The sequence below is a fragment of the Amblyomma americanum genome, chromosome 7 (assembly GCF_052857255.1).
Source record: "Amblyomma americanum isolate KBUSLIRL-KWMA chromosome 7, ASM5285725v1, whole genome shotgun sequence".
Taxonomy (NCBI): Eukaryota; Metazoa; Arthropoda; class Arachnida; order Ixodida; family Ixodidae; genus Amblyomma; species Amblyomma americanum.
Window position 1 is genome coordinate 26,359,472 of NC_135503.1, and position 12,925 is coordinate 26,372,396.

The 12,925-nt window shown below is 47.9% G+C and overlaps 1 protein-coding gene across 1 annotated transcript; it reads right to left on the reverse strand.

Annotated features, from left to right (window-relative positions):
• Nucleotides 1-2,737: 2,737 nt before the first annotated feature.
• On the reverse strand, nt 2,738-12,080 carry LOC144097626 (uncharacterized). The gene is made up of 4 exons (XM_077630281.1): nt 12,006-12,080; nt 9,787-10,176; nt 6,151-7,427; nt 2,738-3,092 (listed from the first exon to the last, which is right to left on the reverse strand). The coding sequence occupies exons 1-4, from the start codon at nt 12,078-12,080 to the stop codon at nt 2,738-2,740; spliced, it is 2,097 nt and encodes a 698-aa protein (XP_077486407.1).
• Nucleotides 12,081-12,925: the final 845 nt, after the last annotated feature.

Consider the following 12,925-nt stretch of genomic DNA (forward strand, 5'->3'; position numbering starts at 1 on the left):
CTTACACAGCCTATACGAAAGGTATGTCAGAAATCATTTGAAAAGAGACATTTCAATGGACTGCGGGCAGCAATTATACCCTCCGCTTATTTTTTGTGTTGCAGGCCAGCTTTCACAGGCAGTTTGGTCATTGCCAAGCGAAATACGGGCCGAGGAATCCATCAAATGACTACTGGAAAATAAAATTCGAATCTGAATCCAAACTCTTCTGTGAAGACGCGAAAATCCGCAAACATGTGACATGTTTTAACCGTCCTTGACTCGTCAGGAGCGCGACAGGTGCACAAGCATTACTACGGCTGTTTTATTGCAGAAGGATGTTGCTTATTTTAATCGATTAGGTTCTCAAAGCGGCATTGCTGTAGCTTGTTTTGCGGTTTCGTTTGCTCCCCAATTCCTTCATTTTCGATTTCTTTCTAGTTTTCCATCTACTAGCCAGCGCTGTGTTTGTGTCATTCTGCAACGTGTGAGTGCGCTTTTCAGACCACGCCGAAAAAAAAAAACCTTTTCAGCATATTGCATGATGAACACCAGCCTGATGCAATTTGGTGGTCATGTTTCTTTAGCTTTCCTCGACTAACAAAAAAAAATGCTTTTCTGCATAGATTCATGTACAATGTGGGTGGTAAGGGCACAAAAAGAACAGCACCTTCCAACGTTTTATCTTCGTAAAAATCGTCTCCGTGGCACTTTCTGGTGAATTTTGGTGTTTTTACGGCCGCAAAAGTGCCAGAAAAATGAAACTGAAAGTTCTTCCCGCCACTCGTTCCAACCTCGTGGCGTCAAGACCGAGATAGACTCCGTGATGATAGCTTCGAAGTCTAGAGCGCTGTAGCATGACCTCAGGGATCCGCGCCCAAGGAAAGCTCTTCCGCAATTTGCTTCTAAAAACAACCAGCGGTGGCGACATCTACATTTCATTTTTTGATCTTTCCAAGTTGATAAAAGCTCTGTTTTCAGTCGAATTCATCTTGAAGACAGCGCGAAAGACGAGGACGAAAAGAAGAAGCTGCAGCAGGAATCACTCTCTTTGTCCTGTGCTTTTATGCGCTGTTCTTATAGCTGCCATAGGTGGCGATAAAATCGTGCCTGTGATAAAAAAAATATGGTTGTATTATCGCGCATTAAAGGAGCATTCAGTGATGCAAAACAGAGTATCTTAGTCATTAAATCTCTGCCGGTTTTCATTGAACCAAACTAGTCAACCAGAGTTTCTGTTGAACCATAACAGGATCATGCAGTGGGATAGAGGGTGTACCTCTTCGGTGAAGCGAGAAGCGCACAATAAGGCGATGTTTGTCTTGTGGTCCTGTTATCATGCGCTGTTTGCTGTTGAAAAAAACTTAAATTCATAGGGGACCAAAATTTGTACCTAACAGCATGAACATATGCCACTGTAAATGAAAAGGTAGTGAAACTTAGGTACTGCATGCAATGGCTGAGACGGTGTACCGCATAATGACAGTACCATGACATTTTCTTGCCGCGAAATAAAACTCATTTACATGCGGCAGTTATTTTATTGCTTATGTTTGGGGATAAAATGCGCACGAACAGGGCGGTGTTTGACACGAACTGTAAAGTGGAGCGATCACTGTAGTTTTACTTATCTTTATATAACAAATTTTTCACTCTGCACAGGGCTACATTTGGTGCGGTCTTGACGTGCACCGAAGTTTCGAACATTTTCAAAGAAATTGAACTCTCAGGCTTGCACCACAATAGCGTCGATGTTGCGTGAGCATCCTATACCAATTCAACTGTGGTGCCTGGTTTACCAACAGTCCTAAATGTGCAGATAACCGGAAGTGTCACTGGTAGTAAATGAAAACATTATTCACATTCATGCCATTTGTACAAGAGAGGGGTGTGGCGCGTTGGAAAATAAATCCAAGTTGGGGTTCCACCACCCTGCCACATGATATTAACCAAATCAAGCAATCTTGGATAAATATTTGCTTCGTGCAATAAGCATTTTTTTATTTTTTCACTTCTACTCTTCTTACTCACGTACCCCTAATTCAGGTAAAGTTCACTATACAAGCAGCCATAACAAAAACCGCACGTAGCATTTTACATCAAAAAGCCGACCTTCACTTCTATGCGGATGCTGCCGGGTCTGAACACATGTTAATTCTTCCCATATACATCTACGGGACTACTTTCATAATGACGACAAGAAAACACATGTTATCGTTACTCATTGTTTAGCCACTCGCATGCAACAGACACATAAAATGCTTGCCGGACAACGTGTTTCTTCCTTGTTTTGAAAGGGCGGTGTCGAATAAATAAAGCGGCCCCTTCTTCGTCCTAAACAATGGCAGAAAACATGTTGGCTTTCTCTTTTGATAGTTTCAATCAGCCCTAAAAATATAAGGTGAACGGTGGTGGCAGAAGGGCATGAAGCCACTCACGTTCAAAATAAAATTCTGTGGTGAGGCAGCTGGGGACCAATAAGGCAAAATATAATGCGATACGGGTACTTTCGAGTGACAGCGCCCAAATGCTCTGGCTTTGCCGTCAATGTCACGAGAATGAGAAGATGGCAGTTTTGTTCAGATTTCACAGAAGACAGCAGCTTTGTCAGTTCGAAATCTATCGTAAGGTAAGGAAAATGGTCACTCGCTGCCGCTGTCCACAGCTGAGCCTGAGCAAGCAAAACAACAGAGGAATCGCGAACTAGAATGACGCACAGAAAGTAAAAAAAAATAAAGAAGCAGACTGGTAAAGATAGTCACTGGGGGACGTCCGCGCACGCGGTAATGTTGATCAGGTGGCGCGGTGCACACTGAAACGCAACGCCAAAGTCAGCGCTGCGCCTCAGCGGCTCGTTCACAAAAAACCTGGCTTCCCTGTCAACACTACACCGGAAGTAGGCATAGCGCGCGTAGAAGAACTGCGCCTTGGACATCCGGTAGAGGCTCCAGATTGTCCTCACTTGATTCCAGTCCGTTGCCGTCGGTGAGCCGGAGGAAGGGACGGCGCTCCCCGAAGCCGCTACATCGGCGGCGACTTGCACGGCTACAGTCGACCCCAAGAGTTCTTCGGCGTGCCAGCTCCATCCCGACAGGGGCTGCAATATGCACTCGCTAGGTGCGAAGATGTACATTCGAACCTCGTTATATCCAAGCGGTTTATAACGAAATAGTGGCTACAACGAAGTAATGATTCTCCTTGGAAGCTCGGCAAATACGGGCTATAACGAAGCTACGGCTATAACGAAGTAGTCACCGAGTGCCTTCAACTTCGTTATCGTTATAACGAGGTTCAGCTCAAGTTAGGATACGCTGAGATGGCGTTACTTTCGGCTCAATAATGGCAGCAACAAGAGTTTAAAAAGGAACACTGACGACCACTGCGTGCAATTATTGTTTTCAGCAAACAAATTAGCCGTGGTTGAAGGAAAGCCCCGCGAAACGCAGCGGCGAAAGACTGACTTTCCAATTCGACTGAGCGAGTTCCACTCGGCCAGCTGTAGCTATCGCGTCACTCCAGCTTCAACCAGAGCTAAACCACAGCCACTTTTGCCGTCGTTTTGAGGTGACTGACGGTGTAGCGTAGATTCTCGGATTGCCGGCAAAAAAAAAAAAAAAATGATGGACGATTTGCCTAGTGAGGCGAAATCAGAATTTGGTGCGCTAGCAGTTGGGTTTTCTATAGATGGCTTTAAATAAATTATATTGTCATCCTCTGGATATTCACTTTTGCATATAGATCATCTGTAGACTGCCTATCTACTGAAGTATGCAAGAATCATTTCTTTTTGTTCATAGACAATCTATGGACTGTCTTTAGACTAGTCTATAAGGACCCCATTTCGTTATGTCTATATACAATGTGTAGGCTATATATAGACCACTCTGCAAGAATCATTCCTCGTAACCTAGCGGCCTGCGCGAGAAGCCACCGATTCATGCCAGACATAGTAACGAGCGGCAGCCTTCCATCCCTCGTTTCCATTGCTCGCTGCAAAATGTCATCTCTGTTCTCAACTAGACATGATACCGCCGTGTGAAAGGAAAAAAAAAACCGGAAAACCCAACGTCTAAACAGTTTTGCTGCGCTGCCTTTTGTGTTTTTCCTCGCTAGAAAGTTTTCAAATTGTCATTTTGTCGCTTCCCAAGGGAAAAAGTTAGTATACGCCCCGAGAAACGCCAAAAATTGTAAACTTGGCGCAAGGTTAATTAATGAGATATGCAAAAGGTCTTTGTATATACCTGTATAGAGTTATTCGGCCACTTTAACTATCTCATACACCTTTCTAACGGCATTGCGCTTCCTATCTTTTAGCGTATACATGTGATTTTGGCCTATGCCTAGTTTTCTCTTGACGGCTTTTAGCCCACCCCGTTCTTTATAGACCTAAGCATGCTCGATTCTCTCCATATTATACTTCCTCATTACAATTGTCCTGCGATTATTTATTTGATTTGATAGCTGGGTCAGTTCTATTCTGTCTCTGGCGTTGTTAAAAAAAGAGTTTTTTTGTCTCCTGAGAGAATTTTCTGATATCCTGGTTGGAGGTAAAAAGATAGTAAGCCGGCATCTCAGAAAAAAAAAAAACCGCTCCAAGCTCGCGCTTACGCTGAAATGAAATAGATGAGCTTAATAGGCCATTACAACTGTTTTACTAAGTGGAATCTACCAGTGCCTAAATAACACAAGTACGCCATGATCACAAAGGTGTGCTTCTACCTTCAGCTAAGAAGATTCAGTGCCAGAGCTGTTATTTTACTGTTCTACAGCTATGAATAGGCTTTTCTCACGTCAAAATATAAGTATTTTTTCCAGATGAGCGAAATCACTGAGACAAATTTTGCTGTAATGGAAAGCTCATCCTTAGATCTTAATTTTGCAAAATCTGTGAGAACTGAAGGTGCGCATTAACGCCTAGAAAACATGCGCGAAGAGGCAATGTCATTTAAAATGCGCCCGATCCCGCTAATTTACGGATCAGAACGAGCCAAATCCACACGTGAGAGTCTCCTTTGTCAATCTCAGCCTTATATGTTTACGATTTGTTCATGAGCGTTTAGCGTCCCAAAGCGACTCAGGTTATAAGAGACGCCGTAGTGAAGGGCGCCGGAAATTTCGACCACCTGGGGTTCTTTAACGTGCACTGATATCGCACAGTACACGGGCCTCTAGAATTTCGCCTCCATCGAAATTCGACCGCCGCGGCCGGGGTCGAACCCGCGTCTTTCGGGCCCGCAGCCGAGCGTCATAACCACTCAGCCACCGCGGCGGCCTAATCTTAGCCTTATAAGACGACCTGTTTCGTGCGTGGTTTCATTTTTCTTTCCCCAGCGCTACTATCCCTTCTACGGCGATGGATATGAAAAGATCGACGTAAGTTCTGAACACAGAAGACGACGATAACAATGTGATAATTAGCCCTGTCACCGATTAAGCAAAGATTCGCCCCTCCTACAGCGACCGTTAAAGCGTTTAGTTGGACTAGTTGGCAGTGGCTTTCTAAAATTTTGTTACACGCTAAATAACAGATGCAGATAGGAAAGTACAATACTAGCCGTTGTTCTGTCTATTTGTGTTCTACGCGCGTCCACCATTTCACTACTACTCATGGATGAATTTAGAACGCTGCAGTGAAGTGAAATATTTTATACATTCCATAGATTCTAGCTAGTTTACCTTTCTGCTTCCGAAGTGCAAAAAATAGGAAAGAAGGCTGTCACGTCAGTGCTTGCAACAGAAGCCTGTTATTCGCCTTTACTTGTGTTGAAGCACAACCATGCCTCTTGATTGCGCAAAATGGTCGCTGGAACTGTTTCTCCACGACGTTATCGACATAATCATTTGTCAGCACTATTTTTCAAAACAGAGCATGAAAACAACTGTTGAAATGATGTTTTCTGAACAAAACTGGGCCATATCCAGAGTTCTGCATAGAAAATGAGTCAAATAAATAGTATACGTGCTGATATCGACTGAATTGTTAGCATAATTTTTCAATAAATTGTGGCGTAGGGTTTCTCTAACACGTAAAGCATAGCTTATAGCAGCTTCGATAGCACTAGGGTTTGCACGGAAAACAAACTGTCGCGTTTCTCCCAGTTTGCGTCTAGGTGGACTTGGCTTAATTTCGAAAGAAAAAAGAAAAAAAAACTCTTCAAATGTGGTAGTCACCTGTGGTACTCGAAAGCAACAATCGTCTTAGACTTCCAGTGCTCGTGCAGCCTGATGCACCTCCATATCAGGGCCGCCATGTCTGTCGCAATCATGGATGCGTCGACGAGCAGAGGACTGCTGGTGTTGGCGCCCAGCGTGCTGTACGCCGTCGGTGGCACGTACAAGCTCGTCTCGTTGATGCGCTCCATGCCGTGGTGCACGGCACCCGCAAGCAGGGGCGTGAATATGCCCCGACGCAGCTTCTCCCGCTTGACGTCGAACTCGAAGCTCAGCCCCCGAAAGTAGTTTCGCACGAAGCCGCGAGGAGGCATGACGGGCACAGCCACGTGCCCAAGGACGAGGTCGCTGGGAAGCACGAGGGACATGTTCCCAAGGAGAGCGTCCAGGTGCTCCGTCTGGTTGCCGGCCGCCACGAGTCTCCGGAGCGGCGCGTAGTTAACCATGGCCTCTCGGGTCGCCTCGAAGACGGCGCGCATTCGGCGGTTCTTGGCGGGACTCGTGAGGGCTGCGACGTACGTGGCGTGCCAGAGTTCGTTGTGCTTTTGGCCGTGGGCGTCGCAAATGCGCCACGTGCGCGGCGTCGGAGCGTCCAGCACCTTGTCTATCTGGATCTGGCTAATTGCGTCTATCACGACAGTCGTCAGCATGTACAGTAGCGACAGAGGTTGATTCGAGACGTTCCACAGGATGCGAATATCGTCGAGCAGGCCCTTCTTGGCGGTCGCGTATGCGGGCGTGGTTAGATTGAAGCTGGGGAAGAACTCTCTCAAAATGGCTTCCAGCAACGACGTGTTCATGTTTCCTAAGGCGTCAAGAAGTTCTTCCGTGGCCAACTCATAGTTACCGTCGTCTTCGTCGTCGCCTGGCAACTGTCGCTCCCAGGCGAAAAAGTCGCCTCGAGTGTAATTGGTGCGCAAGCGAGCGTTGACGACAGACAGCGCGACGAGGAAGCAGTCGTCCTCGCAGAAACGCTTGTAGTCGCTGCTTCTAACGTAGTTTCGATCGATCATGGTGAAAAATTTGTGGTCAGTGATGGTGAAGAAAAAGTTGAGCCGATATCGCTTGTGCGAGGCAAGGGCGAAGCGAAGCAGTTCAGCGTGTCCCATGGTCTCGTTCGCGCCGACCTCATCGAGAAGAACAGAGGCGATCTCTCTTTGGCGCCTGTCGCGCTGCCATATCTCGTTCAGACAGGACGTGTAGAAGCCGTGAAGCGCCGCGGCCGCTGGTGATCCATAGCGGTCGACGCCTCTGATGATATTACCCTTGATATTATGCTGTAAGGACGAAAAGAGAGAATTGCGAAGTAGTGTCTTAAGAGCGTGAATCATACTAGCCAGTTCGGTAAACTTAATAGAACAAGAAGTTTCTTTCATCTCAAACAAGGAGCCTGCCGCAGTCGTCCCACAGTTTTGCGGCAAGGAAAGCCGCCTTGTCGCCGAGAAACTCGCAGTTCAACAAATTATTTTGCGTCTTACGCCAGGGCGGCCGAATTATTGACGTCGACCATGACGTCACTAAACCACGATCAATGATTGGGGACAGCCTTCTATGACGACATCAGCTCAGCCTTTCTGATCTCGCTTTTTAATTCATTTTATACATTACACTCAGTTGGCCATACGTTACGGGAAAAAGATCACCACGTGACGCACAGCATCTCCTGCTTTCGGCGTCGTTATTTCTCAAAAACAGCTTCTGAGACGCACCCAAAAGGAGTTGCTAGTCTAGAATATAGTCATGAGTGACACACCGACTGCTTTGAGAGCGCACGAAATAAGAACGGTCTAGAAATAAAAATAAATGCGTAAAAACATGCGCAGATGGACTCATAAAGATCCAGAGATACTGGAGTGTGAAGTTTATGAAGTGAATGCATAATACACAAGCTGGCCTCTAGTCCTAATCAGGACACAAGAAAGCTAGAATGGCGTCGGGCACATGAAGTATTACTGGGAAGTAATCGCAAAGGTCGTAATCTGAGTTGAACAAATAACTGTATTGTTAAGAGCACCGCAAAATTTTTAGTGAGAAAGCACCGCCCCCCCCCCCCCCTAAAATAGAACTTTTTTATTTCTTTATTTCAAAAAACAAACAAATAATTCTCGAGGCACTCATGGGAGTAAAAGGCCGCATTATGCGCCTTGACAAAGCTCCAATCAGCTACGCGTATTCGGCAGTGCAATGCTGGTATTGCAACAAGGGTGAGAAACGCTGATTTCGTGTACATGGTTTAAAAATGAAGGAGACTTGAAGAATAAAAAGTACAACAATCGTCAAAGCAAAAGTTTCAAGGGAAAATGACGATTATTGCTTCAAAGAAACAGAATAAAAAAAATCAAGTAAAGCCAGCAAACACTTCACAAGGATATCACGCACATGTACATCAGCGTGAACTCTGAAGAAAATTTAGAAAGTACACACATTTATTGAGGAACATATGGCTTTGAGAAATTGTACAAATATTTTATGCATGTGTTTAAACGAAGAGAAAACAATTAATTTGTTTGGGAGTGCAAAGTCGAAGTTGGAGTATACGGTAATTCTCGGAGAGCGTAATTAGTTCGCTGACAAGCGGCGTGCCAGTAATCATGAAGGCGTGTCGTATGATGTACTCTATTTGTTACTCATTTGGCAATGTCTGAAAGAAAAGAGCATGTTACGGTGTAAGTGGGGCTTATATAAGGCTAGAACACGGTACTCACACATTTCGGTAACTTCCATGGTTTGATATTTCGAAAACACATGACTCATCGCGATCTTATACGGATATCAGTTATAGCTTTAACGTTCCTTTCTGCAATATTAGAAGCTTTTTTTTTAGGATGACTCAGACTAAATGTAAATAGGTATAAAATTGAAGAAAACAGAGATTGGTAAATCAGACGGTTGGCTCTGGTCGGTAAGACGCCTTGGCATTTGCAAAGGATGCCAAGCACCCGAGCCAACTTGGTTTCTTTGTTAATACACATGATAATCCCAGAGCACGTACAACCAGGCTGAACGCCATTTTGTCGACAGGAAAGGTGCGAGAAATGCATGGTTACAACGGGACCGCTCCCAACCGGCACCTCCAACAATGGCCCACAAATCCACCCCTGAAGTACAGCTAGAAGCAATATGAGAGGGAACACGGGAGCATGTGGCGCGCCGCAATTCGCGAACCGCTGTCGCCGGCATGCAGCTAGGATCGGCGACTAGGTGCATGCACAGTAAGCATGGACGGCTGCCCTTTCCCCACATACCCCCGGTGCCACCCATTCTAGTCGGCTGTCAGCGGCAGCGCTTCGGACACCACACGCTTCCGTGTTCCCTCTCATGTTGCTTCTAACTGTGTACGTACGCCTGCATTTTTTTTTTTGAGCACAGAAAGCGCGGAACTTGTAGAAGCCGCTTGCGAACAAAAGGCGCGCTTCTACGTAGTGACCGACCTTCAGCCCTGCTTCTGCTCATCATGAGCAGAAATCTTCCAGAAGCACTTCCCTCTCCTCTTCTGTCTTGAAAGGGGGGCAAGTGAGGGGATGTGGGGGGGGGGGGGGGGCGCTTCCATTTGCTTTGGAATCCTCTTTAAAGAACTATGGCGAGAGGGTACCGATGCCAAGCTGGAAAAAATATGCATGTCGGTGCGGGGCTCACCAGTATGTCCAGGCTGACGCCTTCCTGAATGAAGCCGTCCTTGATGGCGTTGTAGCAGACGTAAGCGAAGAAGTCGCTGCAGGGCGGAACGCTTCGGCTGATGACAGCGAACAGCTGGGCGGCTTCGTCGGGGCAGCAGAAGGGCGCGTCGGTGGTGTTCACCCTGTGCTCCCAGGCTTGCTGCGTGACGAGCAGCCATATTATCAAGCAGGTGGCCGCCACCAGGGACAGCGAACAGGCGGCGCCAGCGACGACCCCGGTCACCTTGTTTCGCTCGAGCCGCAGAATTGGCGGTCCAGTAGCTGGCGAGCGGCCGGAAAAGGAAGATCCTGCACCAGCGTTCGGACTGTGCGAGTCCATCATCTCCTTCTTCTTCGTCTTCTGCTTTACCTTTGCAACCGGCACGTTACAATGGAAATGAAAAAAAAAACTCGGAGCAGAGCTGGGTACCAAACTGGGAACAGTTTTGCATGGCATCCCGCAGCAGTTTCCACTTTAAAGGGCCACTGATCACCCTCTGGTCGAAAGTATTTTCTGCCTCTTTGGTTGCGAGACATTGTCAACAGAACGTGCGGCAGCAAACATATCTTGAAAAGACTCATTAATACCAGAGATACTGCCATCGCAATCAAGCTGTACGTGACCATCCCCTCTCCTTCCGTTTCCCCTTCGAAACTTACGACTACGTCTGCGTCTTACTCGCAGACCGCGTCGCCACCAACAGCCTGGGGATGTTCGCTCGAACATAAACACTTTGACGGACCGAGGAACACCCCAGCCATCACTAATCTCTCCGATACGGTTCAATGTCGATGCTGCTAGGATACCCCCGCTCTTGGCTCGCATCCCCAACGTTCGTCATGCACTGTACGCGGACGATGGGACAATTTCGGCCACGTACGGATCCGGCGGCAACGTGCAAGGCACAGTAAGCCGTAGATTGAAACTCTGAAGTCGAAACTCCGTGTCACGTACTTTGGGCAGTATTTAGGCACAAATTTTAAAGCTTATAATGTCGAAATTTTCGGGCTTCCTCAAATAGCGCCGATGATTGGACAGGCTCCCCGCGATTTCCACCCTCCCTGAAGGGGACATCCGTAACGCAAGTGAAAAGTGAAAAGTAAACGTCCTGGGCCTCCTCTTCCACGCCAATGGAAGAGCCATTCACATAATACCCCTCCTCCACAAACAGATCACGCCGGTTGCACATATGATACGTCGCGCATCCAATCGTCCTGGCGTCCTCAAAGAGACGGACGCACTGCGCATCGCGTAAGCACTCGTCGTCAGCCATCTCACGTACCACACGCACTATCACACATTCACCTGTGAAGAAATGCAACGCTGAAACGCCCTCCGCCTGTAGGCAATCATAGCGGGAACGAAAGTTACCCCACACGCCTCAACATAACGTTAGCTACGCATGCATAGTTCAATCGAACTGACCGAGGCACAGCGCGCCAACCGGCTTGTCCGGCTGTGAAGCAGACGCACCAGGCACAGCCCCCTCAACCGCACAGAGGAAGGAAATAACTCAGGAGAGGCGATTACGTCACATTGTTTTGAAGCCAGCTTCCCCCCTACTTGGCGCCGTGTCGGCGCGCTTGTGCATGCGCAGCAGGCATTGCAGGAGACGAGACCCCTGCGCCTTGCGTTACTATTGTCTGCGCTGTCGGCCAAAGACTACCAATAGTATTTGCGAAAGCGCTTGACTCCCGGCACACTTTTTGGCGTCCAGCTCGGACAGCGAAGGCTTCTCCTGAGTTTTCCTTCCTCCACCCTCGACCACCTTGGGCACCCGACATGGAAATCGTGTACTCCGCCTAGTGCCCCTGGCGCCCACGCTCCGTGTGAAGACACTGGTAGCATCAAATTCCCGCCACGTGCATCCCGATCATCACAGAGGCAGAATACGATCCAGAGTGCAACTGACGCACCTCCCCGTAAGCAATCCCTCCACGCTCTATATTTACGGCACCAGTTACTCCCACAAGCCGACCATGTGCATGGAGGTCGCGAACAAGCGTGGACCCTCACAAGCTGCCTCATTGGTCGCCTTGACTTCGAGCCGGTCGGCGTAAGAAAGAGCGATCGCCTTTGCCATGCTACAAGCCGTGGGCAGGCAACGCTAACTCACCATGAGCAGCACACGCTCAATAATCTTGCTGATGCCAGCGCATTCCCCGTGGTACGCATCTTCTGGGCTCCAGGATGCTTACAGGCTGGGCACCGGGCGGCAGGCGGTCCAACTTCAACGACGCACCACCGGCAGAGCCACTAATATACTCGCACATCCTCTAATACTATATATTGCAACGAAGAACGCACACTTCCATCGCCTCACACATACTCATCAAGAGCGGACGCCACGGCAAAGCGCCAGCTCTAGATGAACTTTTTCCAGAACCTTCACCACAAGCACACCTTCCCTTCACAATACCCTGCGCAGATCCCGCCACGCAGCAGCGCCCAGCGCACTCTATACCACTGCACGTGGGATGCCCAAACTACTCTTCCTGCACCCATTCCTCGGCATCCTAACCCCCGCCCCACAGTACTTACGGTTGATCGCGCGGGCCCACAAAATGACAGAAGCTATCGGAGTCCTCGACTAAGGAACCCGCTCACGAGGACCGGTCTCACATTGTTCAATTTTAAATGAAATGTTTCACCACCACCACCCTTACAGAAGCGATGGCAGAAGATTCTCCAGACCGCAAAAGTCGCTGCCAACGACAGTGCCGCACCACACGTGGCACTGTGAGGTGACTTGAGGGCACACACCTCGACCTACTCTGAGGTTGCTTTGCACTTGTTTATTTCTCTTTGTTTTCTTTTTTAAATGTGTTTTGGTTAGGGCACATGTGAGCACCCGCTAAGAAAGGAAGAGGCCCATCACCATCTTCATCATCACTAAAGGCTGTTAACGCAGTACGCCTTCCTGTTGCGTCTCATTAATCTCTTTCTAGTGTGTTCAGGCTTCTGCAAGTGGAGGTGGGTCGGTGAAGACTTCGGAGAACGGGCGCTCCATGACTCTGAGGAACAGTCGTAGAAAAGCTAATGCACTAAAAAAAAGTGCGCCAGTTGAGGTAAAGCTCACCGTTGTTTGGTAGGCGCTTATTTGAAGTAATAAACTTCA